At 38.5% G+C, this 20,387-nt stretch overlaps 1 protein-coding gene across 5 annotated transcripts in view; it reads right to left on the reverse strand.

The window, feature by feature from the left end:
* Positions 1-9,289: 9,289 nt before the first annotated feature.
* MTDH (metadherin) overlaps positions 9,290-20,387 on the reverse strand; it is a 62,576-nt gene continuing 51,478 nt past the window's right edge. For all 5 annotated transcript variants that reach the window (XM_043964810.1, XM_043964819.1, XM_043964803.1 and 2 more), the window contains 4 exons: positions 17,878-17,997; positions 15,264-15,404; positions 12,519-12,675; positions 9,290-11,664 (listed from right to left, as the gene is read on the reverse strand). In XM_043964810.1, the coding sequence (XP_043820745.1) occupies positions 11,594-11,664; positions 12,519-12,675; positions 15,264-15,404; positions 17,878-17,997 (489 nt within the window). In that variant the 3' untranslated portion in view covers positions 9,290-11,593. The remainder of the gene's footprint in view (positions 11,665-12,518; positions 12,676-15,263; positions 15,405-17,877; positions 17,998-20,387) is intronic.

The following is a 20,387-nucleotide window of genomic DNA, read 5'->3' on the forward strand; positions in this document are numbered from 1 at the left end:
ATTTGAACTCAGGTACTCCTGAATCCAGGGCTGGTGCTTTATCCACTGTGCCACCTAGCTGCCCCCTGGCATACTAGATTATAACCACATCTGGCTGGTACTTAAGAAGGTATTGTTCTCAGAAGCTAAAAACTTTGAACTTTACATGGAGACCACCTTCGGATCCAATGAATTTGAATGACACTAGCCAATCAGCTTGAAGAACCTCCCATTTCTGAGAGGGGAACATGAGGAAATGGACACTGTTGAGAGGGTTCTTCCTCTTTTGGTGTGAGACATCAAGACATCGAGAACTACAAAGATTTGGCAGAGAATTTCAGAAGTGGGAGGCTTAAGAAGGCTAGGATTGCCAGGTTATAGGAAATCTGTTCTCAATCTCTTTCTTTTACTATCTTTCAATAAACCCTTAAAAAACCTAAACTTGTTTATCAGTAATTTTACTGTTTCCCCCCAAAACTGGGGGGAGAGAGTAGAACCCACATTTAGAATTTTAAATTACACAATATATACATAGATGATAGATGGATATTGATTATGTACTTCTTGTTGAGTCATGTCCAATTCTTTGTGATCCTATTTGGAGTTTTCTTAGCAATGATACTGGAGTGGTTTGCTATTTCCTTCTGCAGCTCATTTTATAGATGAGGAACTGAAGCAAATAGGGTGAAGTGACTTGCCCAGAGTCATACAGAGTCACACAGTGTTTGAGCTCAGATTTGAACTCATGAACATGAGTCTTCCTTATTCCAAGCCCAGGGCTCCATCTACTGTACCACCTAGCTGCTCCTTGACTAAGCACTTACTATGTGCCAAGCACAGGGGAAACAAAAATTAAAAAAACAAGATAGCCCTGACTATCAAAAAGCTTATGTTCTAACAGGAAGACAAAACATACAGGGGAGCTGGTAAGTGAAAGGGAGAGGGAGGAAAGAAGGGGACCTGTACTAAGGAATCCAGTTTGGTGGTGGGAGCAGGCCCAGAAGGCAAAACAGAGGCTTCTGAGGCTGAGCCCAGATGGGTTGAAGTAGCTATAGGACTCATTCCTAATTACCAGTGTCTCCTTTAATTATGTGGCCATTACAAATGTCTAAGTCCTGTGACTGCTCAGTTGGCTATGAATAAGAAGGGGAAGACTTTACTGGGCTTGGGGATGGGGACTCAGCGCAGAACTGAGATTTTTGTATTTTGGTAAATTCTGAGCATGTCCCAGTGACCATGCTGTCCATGACCTAAACATAGATCATGTAGGAGAATGGCCTTCACCTGGGCATTCATTAAGTACCATGTACCAAGCACTATCCCTGGCTAAATTCCACGGATCCTAACAGAAAAAATGAGGTAGCCCTTTTTGTAGGCTTGCTTCCGAAAAGGTGCCTCCCATATATTGTATCTAGATGCCAGAAATTATTCAACGTAGACTTTTCTACAGAAAGAGAAGTGTGGGCTGTGTAGGTCTCCTACATGACCTAAGTGCAAGTCACCTAGGAATGCACACCTACGTGTATGTTATTCACAAGCTGGGAGTTTAGACAGGTGGGAGGGAAGTTGACTTTTATGTGATCAGTGTGCCCCCTGGTGACTAGTTGCAAGTACTACAGCATTGGGAAAGTCCTTGCACACTGTTAACATACTTAGAGGGGTGAACCTCAGCAAACTATATGAATGGAATGTTGTTCAGTCATGTCTGACTCTCCGTGACCCCATTTGGGGTTTTCTTGGCAAAGATAGTGGTTTTTCATTTCTTTCTCCAGCTCATTCCTCATACAGATGAGGAAACTGAGGGAAACAAGGTTAAGAGGACTTGCCCAGAGTCACATGGCTAGTAAGTGGATTTGAACTCACGAAGTTTTCTTAGATCCCAGACCAGTTCTCTATCCATTGTATTACCTAGCTGCCCAGAAAAAATATATATCAATCAATTAATGGATTGACAGGAAGCTTTGCTGTTGATTTCAGAAACCAAAGGAACAAGGCACATGTGGATAGGTACAGCCTTCGATATCTCTGCCAAGAAACTGCCCCCCCCCGCCCCAAAAGTCACAGAGATAGACAAAACTGAAATAACTAAACAAAGCACAGCTTTAGTAGCACCATGAAGCTTGGGCCTAGCATCCACATCACGTATCATTAGTGGAACACATAGACTATCTACTGGTTAACCCTCTCTTACACGACTGCTTCCATCTTTCTTAGGCATACATTTCCTTGATACCCATTACTCTAAATCTTCATTTTTCTGCATTTATGTGTCACAGCTGGCTAACCCCCACTGTATTCACTTCCATTACCCTTTAAGTGATAATTTAAAATTCTCAGATATTAAAGTGATCCTTGAGTTACAACTGTATGATGTTGTTTTGACTACTATTATTAAAGAGATGAGCTTGTTTCTGACCAGTTTGGGGACATTAAAAGGGCACTACAATGTCTTAAGGGGCAATCTATGTCACTATCCTCTTCCTTTTCATTCAGGGCCCAACAGCCCTATCTACTGTAATGTTCAGAATGAGAGTGAAAGGCAGGGAGGTGTCTATTGAAGAGGAAAGAGATAGCCAGATGAGAATTCAGCCATGCCAGCTAGCTATGTGACCTTGGACAAGTTACTTATCAATGAGATAGGCAACTCTCTAGAGGATGCAGAGAAGGTACTGACCTGCATGAGTAGTTTTCCTCATATGGGAGTTTCCTAGGTCAATGAAATTGCAGATCCAGCCTCTCATAAATACGTATGGGTAAGCTCTATGGGTTGTTCATCTAAGTTAAGTGCCTGTCATCATCTAAATAGGCGTGCTTTACTCACTTGGTTTTTCTTCTGTGGACAGTTAAACTGGACTCTGGAGTTACCCAGAATAGGATGACTAATCGCAATGGAATTGTGAATCAACTCAACATATCTGAGAAGGGGAATAGTATTAAGTTGTGGAAATAATTATGAAACTAATACTGAAAAAAAAAAAAAAGGCAGTCGATAGAGCCTCGGGCTTGAAATCAGACTCATCTTCCTGAGTTCAAATCCAGCCTCAGACACCAACGGGATGACCCCATTTGCCTCGGTTTCCTCATCTGTAAAATGAGCTGGATCAGGAAATGGCAAATCACTCCAGTATCTGCCAAGAAAACCCCAATGAAGAGTCTGAAATGAGTGAAGAAAATGCTGAAAATGGGGAGAGAACACCAACCACTTCCAAACTGTATATACTTACTTTTCCATCTATATATTATTTTTATGAAAGTAATCTGTATATGTTTTGACATCCTTAACATGAGTACAGAACTGGCTTTGGCCAATGCCATTCCAAAGTGGACATCTTTCCCATCACAAAACTGATTATGATGGGCAAGATTCAAGTGTACTTCTTGCTTATTGATTATTAAAATGAAAACTGCTTCCTTAAAGACATTTCTTTTTTTGGTGAGGCAACTGGGGTTAAGTGACTTGCCCTGTGTCACACAAGATAGTGTCAAGTGTTGGAGGCTAGATTTGAACTCAGGTCTTCCTGACTCCAGGGGTAGTGCTCTATCCACTGTGCCATGTCTTTAAGACATTTCTATAGAAAGAGAAGTGAGAGCTAATGATGATACTATCAGATGCATTCTAAGCTGGTAGAATGGCTGGATTCAAAACGTAGTCAATATTGGTTCTGTTGTCCTTTTCTCAGAGAACCATGACATGGGGAGGTGATGTCACAACTTGCAGTGAATTGTATTTAAGTGGGGCAGGGCTGTGCAAAGTCACCAGCCTCACTTTCCTCTGCAGTCATCTGGGTCCAATGGCAAGATGTTCCATGATTAAGGTTAGGAAAGGAATGAGGCAAAGAGTAAGTAAATCTGGGAAGGGGAAAACCCCTAGGATTTCTAGCCAAAACAGAAACAGTTGTTATTTACAATCATAGGTTCTAAGAAGGGCAGCTAGGTGGCACAGTGGATAAAGTGCTGGCCCTAGAGTCAGGAGGACCTGAGTTCAAATCTCACCTCAGACACTTAGTAACTGTGTGACCCAGATTGCCTTAAACATCCAGGGCCACATCCAGTTGTCCTGATGATTTTGCCACTGGACCCTGATGGTTCTGGAAGAGTGAGGTTGGTGACCTTGCACAGCCCTCCCCCACTTAAAATTCAATTCAGTGCAAGTCATGACAGCACCCCAGTGTTATGGTCCCCCTTCAAGAATGAAGGACAGGGGTGGCTAGGTGGCACAGTGGATAAAGCACCGGCCCTGAACTTAAGAGGACCTGAGTTAAAATCCGACCTCAGACACCTGACAGTTAACTAGCTGTGTGACCCTGGGCAAGTCATTTAACCTTCATTGCCCCGAGCCTCCCCCCCACCCCCCAAAAGAATGAAGGACTAACAACATAAGTCAACTTGGAGGGAAGGAGCAGAGAGCTCCAGGTATCTGTGCTATTGAACATTTTAATAACAGATGACACAGAGCTGGGGGAAGTGGGGGATGGGGAAGCTAAAAAAAGTAATAGTCAGGATCCAAAAAGATCAATTTAGGCTAGAAAACCAAGCTGAATGAATGGAATCAATGAAAAATCATTTAAGTACTACATGTCAAGCATGATGCTAAGTGCTAGGGAAATAAAATGAAAAATCAAGACACAGTTACTACTCATTTTAACTTTATTGTGGCCAACACTGTGACCCCAGACCAAGACCCCAGGGAATCTTTGAAGGCAAACCACTGAAAGCATTCTTTGGGCTTCAGTTTCTGCTTCTGTAAATGAGGAAAAGTGAATTCTAAATAATCCTGAAATCAAGCGATCCTTCAATTTTACTTCAATGACCATGTTGTGCTGTATTTCTGGGTTTGATGAGAAGAAACGAAGCAATAAAACTAGAGAACTACAAAGATTTGGAAGATTTCAACAATGCTACAAAGGCTAGAGATTTATTTTGGGGAAGGGAAATTTGGAAGAACTTGGAGAACATGATGAGCAAAAGGACACAAGGAAAAACAGGCCTTGAGTGAAGAACAGATAAGACAAGCTGGCCAGATGTGGCAAGGGGTACAAGAAAGGTAGATGGATATGGCTTTCAAAGTCCAAGGAAGAGATGTAGCGATTATGTTTTCTCATAGTTTTCTCGAAGACGTACTAGCAAGACCCAGAGTCTCACTTTTGGCATATACGGAGAGCTGAAAATGTTGCAGGGACCTGAACAAACATGAAATGTTTGTTTCTATGATAGTTAAGTGAACATTTTCGATGTTCAAAGTGAATGCTAGTGTTCTTTTTATAGAAAGCAGGTCACAAGGTGAAGGGGATTGAAGACAGAAGATAGAACTTCAGTTTGCTTCTGTTTTCTCTGTTAAAGACAGGCAGAGTAGTAGTGGTGAGGGCTGGCCTCAGAACCAGTAAAACTGGGATTCAAGCCTGGCCTCTAACATTTTCTGGCTGCTAGACCCTGGGCAAGCCACACACTATAGGTTTCAGAGCAGAGGGAGTTAACTGATAAAATCACAAGTGCAGCCTCTAATGACTATCTTTTCTCTATCAAAGATAATGGTCTTCATGCTTGAGGATGAAATAAAAATGTCCAATAAACTGATACTCAAAATAGCTACACAATAATTAAACAGCTGCCCTTGAGTTCAAGTCATTAGGACCAAATGAACTTCAAGTATGTGAAAAACTGGCAGGTGAGTCACTGGTTGGTGATCTTTAAATGATAATGGGAGACTACAAAAAAGCAATGTCCCAGCTTTTTGTTTTGTTTTTTTAAAGTGAATGAGTCTGCAAAGTATAGGTCAATGAACTTGACTTCATGGGGGGGGGGGGGGAGGAGAGAAGGATAGGAATGAATTCCAAATATTAAGGGGATGGTTAGCAAATATTCAGACTAATCTCATTTCCCTTGATGGGGTTACTCAACTGGAAGATTAGGAGAATGATGTAGAGTTTACCTAGTTTATCAGAGAATCTGATATTCTATAATGTTATATATGTGGACATGATGAAAAGATGTAGGAAAGGTGGCAAAAAACTTTGTAAAGGCCAAACTGAAAGAGCAGTCATTAGCAGTTTGATTTTACTACATAATAGCCCAGGTCTATATTTTGCCCTCTGCAGTTTAACATATAAAACAACAATTTGAATAAAAGCCAGTATGACAAAAATATCAGTGTTTCAGGTAACATAAAGCTGAGAGGAATACCTCATTTACTGGACTGAAGTCAAAATCCCCCAAAATCTCTAAATAGAGTAGAAAACTGAGCTTATTTTCTAGTAACGTAGAAGTCTTACACTTGGGCTAAAAAGATGAGGAAAGACATAAGGAGACAGTAGTTCATCTGAAGCTGAGTGATAGAAAGTACAAAACCAGAAAAAATCTCCCCAAATATTAAGGGAAACAAGGACAAAAAAAAAAAAAAAGAAAGAAAAACAATCAGACTGCTCGGGGAATTCAGAAGTGAATTTTCTGATTAAATCAAAGTTAAGCAAAAAACTTTCAACTGGGGAGCTAGGTGGTGCAGTGGAAAAAGCACTGGCCTTGGACTCAGGAGGACCTGAGTTCAAATCCAGCCTCAGATATTTGACACTTACTAGCTGTGTGACCCTGGGCAAATCACTTAACCCTCATTGCCCAGCAAAAAACCAAAAAACCCCTTTCAACTCTATGTTTAAAATATGGCAGTGCTTCCTAGTTATCATTAAGAAGTACCAAGCACTGTAGATAGAGGCTGTGCAAATAAGGTTAAATTTGGACTAATCAACCAGTTTTATTATTTTTTTAAAATTTAAATTCCAACCTAGAGAGCCTGTTATCTGTAAACTTACTTTGAAACTTACTTTGGAGAAAGAGTTCTGATTGTATATGTTAGATGGAATTCACTGTATTGAAGTTATACTCTAGAGATCTCTTTTGAGCAGTTTTCCAGATGGCTCTAAAATCTGTATTTTTCTTGTTGTTTGACAGAAATAATTACGTAACTGAAAAAGGAAAGAGAAAATTAAAAACCTACACAGATGGGGGCAGCTAGGTGGCACAGTAGATAGATCAATGGCTCTGGAGTCAGGAGGACCTGAGTTCAAATCTGGCCTCAGACCCTTGATACTGTGTGACCCTGGGCAAGTCACTTAACCGCAATTGCCTCAGCCAAAAAAAAAAAAAAGCCTACACAGAAAGGGCTTCTTTTTCATGGTAATCGATCCTGGGAAGAAGAAAAACCTGGAGATTTAGGAAAACCTTCCTTTATCATTGATAATGCAGGATGCTATGTTGTCCTGGGTGAAGGGTGCTGATTCAGACTTTCAAGTGCTCCCAAGACATGCCTTTTGTCTTCTTTTTTATCTAGTCTTTGAAAATAAGAGATTTAACCTTAAAACTTGATGGGGAAAATACAAGAAATTGTTAATATTTACTGGAATATTTGCATTATCTCTTTGATAAATTTACCAAATATATGGTATTCAATCTAAGGAAGTTTAAAAAAAGGTTAAAACTAATACATAGAGGGCAACTAGGTGGTACAGCAGATAAAACATTACCCCTGGATTCAGGAGGACCTAAGTTCAAATCTGGCCTGACACTTGACACTTACTAGCTGTGTGACCCTGGGCAAGTCACTTAACTCTCATTGCCCTGGGGGGGAAAAAAAAAGACATAGTTGAATATTGCACATCCCGGGTACCTAAGTCAGTTTGGGGGAATAGTGTTTTCTAAAGCTGACATTCAATGTTTTGAGACCCAATTACCTTGCTCTAAACAATGGGAAAGTTCAGACCACAATAACATAAAAAGATATAATAGGAACTGGAAAATAAGAGGAAAGTCTGTAAGAGTAAATACTATTTTAAAAAACTCTTAGCACTGGGGTAGCTAGATGGCGCAGTGGATAGAGCACCGGCCCTGGAGTCAGGAGTACCTGAGTTCAAATCCGGCCTCGGACACTTAACACTTACTAGCTGTGTCACCCTAGGCAAGTCACTTAACCCCAACTGCCTCAGTTAAAAAAAAACAAAAAAAAAGAATTAACAGAAAGAGCACTTACTCGAGATTAATACTCATGTAGGGAGTATTAATCTGGTGCATAGGTTAATTTAAATCCTTCTGCATAAAACTGAGGTTCCAATCTATACTTACCACAGAGGATGAAGTCCACATCCCATTGCTGCTCTCAGCAAAAGCTGACAGACATCAAGGCTTCCCTTAGCTCTCCTAGTTTCTGCCGCTGAAAGCAGAGCTGACAGGTGGCAGAAATTCCCCAGCGCCTGTCTATGACCACTGGGAGCTGGGGCATTTCTGCTGCCCATCACCTGCTACTCTGAACAGCAGCCAACATGCAGGAATGGGGGCTGAGGAGATCTCTGCTGGTCAGCAGTAGCTGGTGTGAGCAGGAGATGGGGGATTTCTGGCACCTGTCAGCTGCCAGTGTACCCATTCTGTAAGGGAACTCCTATTTTGAAGATTTTCTTAATTAACCTTAGGTCAACTTATAGTGTGTGCTCTATGGTTGGTAGCATCTAGGTATGCTGGTGTGGTGATATGGTGAGGTTTCCCAAAGGAACTGTAATTAATCTATCTTATAGAAGCACATTTTAGTAAAGTTCTATATTCTACCCTTTAAGTGGTGAGCCCTTATACAATAGTGCCAGCAGCTCACAGAATGACTTAAACAGGTTACATGCATTAGGCCTGAAGTGTGATCACAAGTTTCTGCACTCTGGTTCTGTTTACATTTATGGCCTCACAACTATTCTTATTCTTTGACTGGCCCATCTTAAAAGCCTGACCTGTAAGCCTGTGTAGATAATTCCAGCATGATTTGATAGAGTATTCTACTGGCAGATAAATCTTCCCAAATACCATTACTTTCATCAAATCATTTACTTTTCAAGAACAACTACACTGTAGGGGACTGCTAGGTGGCACAGTGGAATAAAACAGTGGCCCTGGAAGAATCTGAGTTCAAATCTGGCCTCAAATACTTGACACTTACTATAGCTGTGTGACCCTGGGCAAGTCACTTAACTCTCACTGCCTTGCAAAAAAAAGAAAAGAAACTAAAACTAAGAACTATTACACTGTCTGTATGATGTTGTACTTAAAATACTTTTAATATTAATACTGAAGTGAAATTTTATAGTGCATGGAAAAATGGCCAGAAGAGAAAGCACATAGGTAGAACTTCCATCCTCATCAACAAAAGCAAACAAATCTCTGGAAGAAGATGCAACAAATGTCAGCCAAACCATGTTTAACAATCATAATGTCAAGGACAATTTTTCTGGGTGGGGATAATTTTTCCTTTGAGAAATGGTTTTATAAAAAAAAAAGGAAAGGGAAAAAAGGAGGAGGTTTTATTGATAACAAGCAAAACATCTTACATGACACAGCATTCTTTAAGTCTCTTTGAAAAGTAGTTCTATGTATACACTGAATTTACACAAAAACTTCAAAACCATCAACCATAATGAAATCAAATGGAAGTACTGGGTAAAAAAAATGTAGATTTATCAAACATTTAAGTTGTATGAACATATTTTTAATTAAGAAAATAAACAGTATGGACTTAAATATTGCTCTGCAGTATCTACATACAAACATAGAACTAAAGAGACTATAAAATAAAATCCATTAGATGATGAGTGCCTAGAAGAATGACATTTATTACCAGAAATGATAAGTTTACATTTCAATAACTGACACCCAAGATATTCTTTTAAACAAAGACCTTTTGGCACATTTCTTAATTACTCAGGCTCTTTCTTTCCCCTTCTTCCCCCTGGGGAAGAGCTATAAGAAGTTCTGGCAGATAAACCAGGGTCCTTAAGTCTTTGAGGAAATATTAAATTTAAAGTTAACCAAAGAAAATAATGTTTAAAAAATCCAGCATCACATTAGCTATTATTTACTCCCATAAAGCAAAATAAAACAAAACAAAGCTATCATTTGCTCAATTTATTTAAACAAATCAACTTAGAAATTTCACTGAATTAAACAAAACTCTGAACATGTAAACATACTGCCATGTTCCTGAAACAGATGTTAACACCTGTATAAAAGTTAGCAATCATTATTAGGAAAGCGGTTCATTGATGAAGGCCAATCTTCAGCAAAACTAAAGTCATTTTGTTTCTCCGCCCTTTCTAGCATTCAATAACTAACAAACTGCAGTCAAGTAAAATAAGACAACATTGGATGGTTGGATCAGTACCATTGGTTACAGCTGTTACAAACAATTTCTCTGAGCACATAAAAACAACTAAGCCAATCCCATCAAATAATTCATGGCTTTTTTTTTTTTCTTGATCACAATTCACTAAGGGATGTTAATTATGGTCCTTGTCAAACACATTTGGTAAAGGCTATTTACAGTGTACATGGCTGAGCATGCACTATTTATAGATACAAAGATACCTGCCAGTTCATTACAATATAATTACACAGTGCCTGAAAATGGAACATTTCACACATCATTTAAATCAATACAGTTTCAAGTGGGAAATGTTCCTTATTTAACTACAACTGCAATACTTACATGAAAATTCTTATAAAAACACTAATCCCCCCTCAAGAAATTTAGATGCATATTCTACACACTACAGGTTAAGGCAGTAAAAAAATGTATTCCTGATAACTGGAGTTCTTGACAATGTCAATTAAAGCTGTCTGATTTTAGTCTTCCATTCTCCATCAAACTTTGATGTCTTATATAACTAGCGTGTGAATGATTTCAATTTTAAAGTCAAAAGACATTTTAGCAACAAAGAGAACAAAGCTGAAGCTGGTAAAAATAATTTCTTGGGAAAAGGAAAAGGTGAATTAGAGTTTGACTAAGAGTTCACATCATTAAAAATGAGCAATTAAACATGAGCATGAACTTTTAAAAGGAAACAACAGAAAGAAGACCATATACACATAGTTGAGTTTTTGTAATATAATTAAAAATATACTGCACTTTGAAGAATTCAAGTAATTTAAGACTATCAAAAATAACTTCATGAACCCATACTCAAGTGTCAATTGTATTTCTGATCTTTTAATTGAAACCATTTTTTCTTTAACTGTCAACTAAACCGTAATGGCTCAGCTAAACAAATGACAATAAATGATTTTGTATTTGCACTTGTGACTCCTTTAATACACATTGCTACCAAAAAATATGCAAAATATGGAAGATTATGCAATTAATCAAAGCACTTTGATTTACACGTGAAGCAAATTCAAATGGTAGACAATCTGTGAATCAAAGATGCAAAAAACATCCACTATTTTATATCCAATCCTCTCTCTAAACAGGCCTCTAAATCCTCAGCTGCAGATGAGACAGAACACAATCTGTTGTAAACAGGGCACTGTTGTAAAACCAGGAGATCTATATTCTTAAATTAAGATAGTTCATAAAATTGAAAAAGAGACTCCTAAGTGTCTTCCAGCAATGTAGCATGTTCTGCTGAGCTCTTAATTTTGCAAATTAACTTTCCTTTGATTCCATTTTAATGATGGTTGCATTCACAGCAGTTTTGTCTTTAAAAATCAGTTGAAATTTATATAAAATTCTGTACATGTTCACAAATTATTGCATAAACAGCATAATCTTCAAGACAGTGTCTGCACAACACATGTCCAATTCAGGATAAAACATTCACGTTTCTCGTCTAGCTTTTTTCTTCTTTTTTACTTGTTTGGGAGATTCCCAGCTAGCTTCAGACTTGGCTAAAAGAGTGGCAAAACATAAAGGAAAAAACTGAGATAAGGCTCCACACTTCATAAGTTACAACAATATATAATGCAATAAAATCCTCTTTTAAGAATTCTCTTGTGACAATTGTACTAAATCTATGTTTAATTTATTAGGTGCTAAGTTTTCAATATTTCATTTTCCCTCTGTTTTTGCTATTAAAAAGATTTTTCTAGTTGCCCTCTTAAAAGAAACATTTTATAAGAAAAAGTACAGTAATTGCCATGCAATATAGAAATAAGCAATGCAAATTCTAATCTTGAAACCATTTTGAGGAATTCAATATTTGCTGTACAAAGAAAATCTGTACTTCTTCTTGTAACATATTATGCACATCTATCCATTCAAGAGTAAGTAAAGTGTTCCTCTCCATAAAGGTTACTTTAATAGTCTTCCTCTGACCTCTGTTCTAACCAAGACCTACCCCCAATTATCAATCTTTTGGGACTACTGGGCATCTGCTCAAGAAAATTCTAATATACTGGGTTCCTCCCCCATGTGTACCAATAAACTTATTAGGGAAATAATTTTAGAGCTGGGAGGGATATTAAAATGAAATGCGATCTACTGAGTCAAATAGTACCAGGGTTCCCAGTAAGAATCCCATAAACCAGGCTGACTCTTGTCTACCAAAAGTCAGAGAGCAACGAGGAAAGCTAGTGTTGATGTCTTTTGAATCTGACTGATCATCTAACCCTTTCTACCTAATTCCACAGTAAACACTTGAAAAATGTTACAAAAAACCTGGCAGTACAAAGGAGCTGTCACTTCTGACCCCCCAACTGCTCATCCCTGTTCCCCCGTACAACCATTCATAAAGGTTACTCACTCTGGGAAGGAGGCACACTATTCTGCTTAAGATTAGGCTTGGAAACAGCTGTCTCTTGTAGCGTCTGGGGCACTTGGGAAGGGATCTTGTCAGATTCATTTTGTGATAAAATTACAGATGGCTCGGTAGAAACAGCAAGTGGAAGAGTCTTAACAGGCTATTTTGAAATACAAAGTATAAAAAAGACTTCTTGTGTGATACAATATTTAATACTCCATTTTGTTCAGAACTTTCTTAACAATTCATATTGGCAACTGATTTTTTTTTTTGTGGGGCAATGGGGTTAAGTGACTTGCCCAGGGCCACACAGCTGGTAAGTGTCAAGTGTCTGAGGCTAAACCTGAACTCAGGTACTCCTGAACCACTGCGCCACCCAGCCACCCCACTGGCAATTGATCTTAACAAAGATGTGGTGATTACTTCATCAATAGAAGCACAAAACAAACTTATCCTTTTAGTGACAAACAAAAATTAGTTCTCATTCAAAGAGCAAACAGGCTGAAATTCAAATTTAAGGAAGAAATTTATAACAGAAGTATAATGGGTTTAACCAAGAACAGATACATGTTCCTTTGTTTTCATTATTTAAAAATTTTTGGTTAATTTATATCAGAGTTGGTTGTCCCCTCTCACCAGCACAATGTTGTGTGGGTACAAGCTGGCAATTAAACTGCAGCTCCATTAATACACCTGGTTTTGACATCATAGTTACTTCCAGATTTATATTCTTCCTCCACCCCCTCATTATAACACAGAAAAGTAGCTAATCAAAACCAACTGATTGTGTTTGGGTCACAAAGTCCCCATGGCATTGCACACTGTATCTACATCTCCCACCTCTCAAGTGAAAGGAGGAATATGTGTTTCAATGTCTTGTTCTCCAGTAACAAGACTGGTTATTAGTAGTTAAGGGTTCAACTTGGTTTTAATTGAGTCTTTGTTGTTTAGTGTTATTGTGTATAATGTCTCCTGGTTTTCTGTGGATGTTCATAGAAGTCTTCCCATTTGTCATTTCTTATGGTGGAATGAGAGTCAATTCCCAATCAATGGACAACTTTGTTTTTTGAAACCACAGTAAGTGCTGCTTTGACTCCTATCCCCTTTTCCAGTTTTTTACCTCTTAACATATCTCCTGGGTGGAGAGGGAGGAGGGGTTAAGTCTGGCCAGTGACAGAGAACACCACCGAGTATTGTTATCTTTAGCTTTATGCTAACCCCTCCTAAGAAGCAGTGATGAACATGGAATAACTCTCAAGGAGCAATGAGCAGTTCTTGTAATTTACTGACTGAGAAAAACCACATACAAAGGTAGACAGAGTTGCTCTTTAGCAAGTTTACAACAAGCAAAATTCAATTAGAGAAAATCCTGACCCTGGACTGTGTATATAGTATGGCTTTGTGCTCAGCATGCAAAGAAAAGAGGCTATGGACTCCTCCCTTCACACATGGGGGCTTGGCAATCCCTGCTATCATCTGACATGATTCTTAGAGAAAGAAAAGAAAGGATATATATAAATAGGCAACGAGGAGAAAAAACCTAATCCAATTTCTTTACGGCATGTTTGCAGATAAAAGAAGAAATCAACATAGAAACTGAGGCAATTAATAGCTTCAATCAAGTAGCAAGACAGAAAATAGGCCCATGAAATATGTAGCATTTCCATATATAAACAATGAAGTCAAGAAAGAAAAAATAAAAAGGGAAATCCATTCAAAATAACTACAAAATGCAAAAAAATATCTGGGAGTCAATCTACTTGAGATATGTATAAAAACAATGTAATACACTATAAAAAATAGGGAATTTAGGGGGCAGCTAGGTGGTGCAGTGGATAAAGCACCGGCCCTGGATTCAGGAGTACCTGAGTTCAAATCCGGCTCAGACACTTGACACTTACTAGCTGTGTGACCCTGGGCAAGTCACTTAACCCCCATTGCCCCGCAAAAAAAAAAAAAAAAAGGAATTTAACTGAAGTGATACTGAGTAATCAAGGATGAACTACATGAATGTAAATTTTACAAAAAATAACAGTATTGTCTTTGACAGCAGGTTGTTAAATAAAAACGGTATATCTCAGTTTACAAATGCTAAAATAACCTTATTTAATGATGTTGCTAAAGCTACAAATGTTGGGATTACTTCTTTCTAATTCAAAAAATGTGTTGAATTCAGAAGGACCCACCCCCCCGCCAAGAATTTACTGTTTTTATTAGTTTTAAATCAGTCTTTAGATGTCTTTACTCTTAGAGAAGCACTGTCCTTCAGTTATGCAACTAGAATGAAATTTTCAGTCACTGTTAAAGCTTTGTCTAATGAAATTTAAATAAAAATTCTCTTTAAACATTTATTGGGCCCTGATATATCAGAAACCAGAGGTTTTACAAAGGACCCACTGGATGTATGTAAAAGGCCACATGTATTGTCTCAGTCTGACTGGCCCATCTTTTTTCTCTAATGAAATGCCTCTCTCTTCCTCCTGCCTTCCCACAAAACCACTACTGCATTATCAGTACCATCCATAAAATATGTAAGTCTCTAAAGCATAATTTAAAAATACAATTACATTTCTAAAAGAAGAACGGCCAGCTGGATAGAAATTGATATAATCTTTGAACACAGGCCATGCTAGCCGAAAGTCTGCATCTTTAGAGGTTACAAGTGGAACTCCTTCTAAGCCACCATAGCTTATGTCTCATTTCAATTGTTTAGTCTGCAAGGCTTTGGTCCATAAATAACAAAATTACCTGGCTACTTTTGATGAGTACTTCAGGTGGATCACTAGTGCTCAGGGTCTTCAAAGAAAGAGCTTTTTTCTGTTTTGGATGGACTTTAGAGGTCTCCATTGGGTAATCTTCTCTAAACTCTTTCTCTAATTCTTCTGTATCCTGTAGAGGAAAAGCGTCCAAATGAGTTAAAAAAAATGTTGATAGTATTATGAAATTAAAAAGACTAATAATAATGATGATATATGAGTGGATTTCTATATAGGTTTTCAAGGCATTGTACACATTTTGTCCTCACAACTTTCATGGGATCCAGGTTACTATTATTATCCCCACTCAAGATTTAAGGAAACTGAAGCAGAGGTAAATAACTTGCCCCCAGTCACAAACCTAGGAAGCATCTGAGGGTGACTATGAATTCAGGTCTTCCTAATCCCAGGCCCAGTGTACTATACTGCCCAACCTGGCTGTCTAGGGTTTATAGTTCACAGGTTAATTGATAACTGCTGCTGCAGGGAAGAGTAAATCTATAAGCTTATGGACAGTCATTCTTCCCTTACTCTACTGGGTTTTAGCTATTTTAGACAATTAAGGTTGTTAAGAGGTCTGACCTAAAAATAGTGCTTTCCAAAAATTAAGTGGAAATTCCATATTTGATATTTCATTCAGTCCAAGTCTCTAATCAATTATACTATCTTTTGCTTTATTATTACTGGTAAAATTCATATTTTATGTCTACTTTGAAGTCACATAAAATTTCTGCTGTAATTGAACCATGCTAAATTGCTCCAGTATATAGATAATGCCTAAGATAGAGGATGAGTAAGAGGAAGGCAGGAGGTGTTTCATGACATTATTTCACTGATGTAAGCAATATGATGGGGGAGCTGCCTTGACCAATGCAAATAGGCAACTTAGCTTTAGAGTGCTATGGGGCACTAAGAAGGACCTTACAAGCCCCACCCAACATCATCAACACCCCAGGTCTTTCTGACTTGAAGGCTACCTCCACTACCCTATGCTGTTTCTCTGGTGCATGCATACATTTTTTTTCTTTGTCTCTCCATTTATTTGCTTATTGAATAAGGACAAATACAATATTTGCAAACTGATAGTCAGTAAACTCTGATAGGCTGACAATAAATTGTACACAGTTGCAAATATATAAGTGTAGATAAAAACTCAAAGACAAAACTCAGAGGACAATATGATATGCCAGTCTGTTTCTCTGTATATAAAATAAAAAAATCAACTTCATAATACTATATAGATCTGAGCTATCTTTTATTAGTGTGAAAATTGATACTTTCATTTGTTTTGAGTCCCCCACTTATCCAGGTAATCAGAACAATTTAGGAGGACTGTCGGCAGCATTGACTAAAACATCAACAATCCTTTGCAGTGGCCAAAGTCAACCTAGCTGGAAAAATTAGTAACTCGGAAACCAATTAAGCTCATACCAGCACTGATGCAGATCCTGAACTATTTGGTGATGGTGGTTTTTGGACCTTCAAGAGACATTCCTACCTTATCTGACTACAGGTTATAAGACTATGAACATATCCCATTTGTGGTCTTATTGTTTCCAGCTCTCCCCAAACGCTGGTTATGGGATTCTCAGAATTATCCTGTTTTTAGAGAGACCTCTTCGTCAAGACATCTCCTAATCAACTCCCTGAACTATGAACTGCTTCTCACCAAAGCCACCTCCTTGACCCCTGGAATTCCTCACCACTTCTCCCTTTGAGAATGGAATCCACTGACTAAACCCACCATTCCCTCCAAAATTCCTCAACTGCCTTTGTTTAAAATGTATAAATTCAGGGCAGCTAGGTGGTGCAGTGGATAGAGCACCGGCCCTGGAGTCAGGAGTACCTGAGTTCAAATGTAGCCTCAGACGATTGCCTCACCAAAAAAAAAAAAAGTATAAACTCACACAATCTAATACTTGGTGTCCTATTTGGCATAGGCTAGAGTACCCATGCAGCATGTTTAATTTCTTTTCCCTGCTTAATAAAAACCTTTAATTTTACATGCATTGTCTTCCTCTGGTTTCCTTCCCTTTTAGGAAGAAGGGGATTTAAATTTCAAGAAGTGGCCTTTGGGACAAAGAGTGATGATAGTGTTATTTTTGCTTTGGGAATTTATCTAAAACAGAAAATAAGCTGGATCAGAAAGCAATGAATATATTGAATATTTTTATTACTAATATAAACTGAGTCAAACCTCTCTTAATGGAACTTAGGTCTCTCATTCCCTACAGGGGAAGAGCAGAAGATGCAAAGGCCAGTTCTTCAGAGAACCCAAGACCTGAGAATATGACATGGCAATTTAAAGCCATTACTTTTTCTACCCTTTATTCAGCAACTTGATCTTATGATCTCTACCAGATCAGATGTCAACAAATAAAACTTCATTCAAACAAAAAAAGCAAATGCCCAGATGCTATCCACACTTTTCAACACTTCTGCAATGTTATCTTTTCTTAGTGACTTGCCCAAGGTTATCCAGTTCTTCTTCAATTGATGGCCAATCCTCTATGGCTTCTGCCCTGCCTCTCTATTCTAATCATCTTTGAGCTATCATTTCATATTGGGAGTCAGAGACTAAATTGGAAATATCAGACCCTTGTTACCTGTGCAGGAGAATTACTTTCTTCACCTTGCTTCTTCTTTTTCTTTTTCTTCTTTTTAGATTTACCAGATGCAGAACTCTGAAGAGGCATGTCGTCCTTTTCTTTATCATCATCTGAAAACTAATGTTAAAAAAAAAAAAAAAATATATATATATATATATATAAAAGAGAACCAATGAGATTAAACCATAATATTTAAGTATTAAAAAAACCCAAATAGGAATAATTTCCTCACAATAATCTTTTTATAAGAACTAGTAATGGGGGGCAGCTAGGTGGTGCAGTGGATAAAGCACTGGCCCCGGATTCAGGAGTACCTGAGTTCAAATCTAGCCTCAGACACTTGACACTTACTAGCAGTGTGACCCTGGGCAAGTCACTTAATCCCCATTTCCCACAAAGAAAGAAAGGAAGGAAGGAAAGAAGAAGAAGAACAAGAAGAACAAGAAGAACAAGAAGAAGAAGAAGAAGAACAACAACAACAACAACAACAACAACAACAACAACAACAACTAGTAATGGGACTTCTGGGTAATGTTGGTAGCAAGAGGACTAGACATCTCTGATCCCCACAACCTCTTAAGCTCTTCCAAAACAGAAATTATGTGCCAAAGATAAAGATACTTCAGCTATCTCCTTGGTCTAGGGCACCCAGAATTCAAAAGGTTAAAAGCAAAAAAAAAACCCTATAACAAACCATGACCTGAGGCACACTGACCCTGAACTCACTCAGTACCTCCTCCCTTCACCTCTTACACTACTGGCAAGAAGGCTGTACTAGTAGAGACCCAAGAAAGGGGCAGGGGCAGGGGAAGGGGCAAATGCAACACTACATCCCTAATTCCCCTTCCCTCTTTCCAGTGCTGTGGAGATCCCAGCTCCAGGCAGAAGTTTCATCAGACAGTGACAGATAGCCTGGCAAGCAATAAACCTTTTAGAAGCAAAAGCCTGCTGAAAGTCACAACACCAAAGCACTAGCACTATAGTTCTGACTAATGAACAACCTTGAAGCACCTGCACAGCACAGCAATCCTGACCAGTGTTGGGACGCACAATCCTCCTAAGCACCAATGGGGCAGCTTTCTGAACTCTCCCAAAGAGCGCAGGACAGGTTATCTCGGCTGTTTTGTGGGGAGGAGCAGGGAAGCAGAGAGGACTGAGTAGAAGAACCCTGCCTCTGTGGCTGGGGCCACTTCTAACCACCCAAGAGTCACTATTGAGGGTGGTGAACTGAGAATTTCAGAAGTCTATAAGGAAGCTGAAAAACTCAGAAATCCAGCCCCCAAGGAAACCACCATTTTTAGAGGGGTCAAGAGTAAGAAAGTGAATAGGAGAAAAATCAAGGGGAAAAAAAGACTTAAATTACCCAAGGCCCCAAAACTCAAAATCTTTGAATATACGCAGATAAAATCAACAGGGAAAACATCAACAGAAGGAAATATGACCTCTAGAACTAGGAATAAAAATTGCCATATGATCCAACATTTAATGAGATAAGAGATTACTTTCTTTCTAGAATGGACAGAGCCTGTCTGACAATCAAAATTTGTGGGTTTTTTTGTTATGGCTGGGAAATGAGGGTTAACTGACTTGCCCAGAGTCACACAGCTAGTAAGTGTCAAGGTAGGATTTGAATTCAGGTTCTCCTGAATCCAGGGCTGGTGCTTTATCCAGTGTACCACCGACAATCAAAATTTAAAAAGTAAAGCTATGGGGCAGCTTTATATATATAAAATATGTGAAGTGCTGGAAGAGACTTTATGATGATGAAATATTTACATTCAAACAGTATAAAGGAAAACAAGTATCTCCTTAGAACCTTAATTTCCAGAGCTGGGATATACGTTTATGATCTTAATAGAAAGGAAAAGGGCAGCAAAAAGAATACATTAGGGAAGAGGCAGGCTTCGAGTGGAATATAATCTCACAAAATGGTGAGAGAAGATTACATAAACAAGAAGGAACTGGTAAGGGGAAATCAGTCTACACATGAACTCCCTGTGAACTGTGAACCGGACAAAAGTGAATTGGACACACATGCACACATATGACAAAGAATGTGTCATAAAAATACATTAACCTCCAACAGGTATCTGGTGGGAACAGGGAAAAGGGTATGGGGGTTAAAAGAAAGAGCAAAACACATCCAATTTTGAAGGATGGAATAACAGGCAAGAAGGGATAGGACTGTGGTTAGGACCTAGACAAGGAGAAAGGTGCAGTGGAATGAAGGACACTGCTTAAAATACAAATCATTTTGTTAAGCACACAGCCTCTCAACTATTCTCTTCTTTGTAAAGAGGAAAATAGAGGGCAAAGAGAAGGGAAAGTATAGGACAGAAGTGAGGGAAGTGGAGGATTAACAATCATTAGTGTGAATATGAATGAAGCAGAATCCAATAATGCACTGTTTACAAGAAGCATACTTGGAAAATCTATTATGTTTCAGATGATTTCAATAAAGATGGGGCAGTGATCATTATCTCAAATAAGGTAATAGTAAAAAGAGT

The sequence above is a fragment of the Dromiciops gliroides genome, chromosome 1 (genome assembly GCF_019393635.1).
Source record: "Dromiciops gliroides isolate mDroGli1 chromosome 1, mDroGli1.pri, whole genome shotgun sequence".
Taxonomy (NCBI): Eukaryota; Metazoa; Chordata; class Mammalia; order Microbiotheria; family Microbiotheriidae; genus Dromiciops; species Dromiciops gliroides.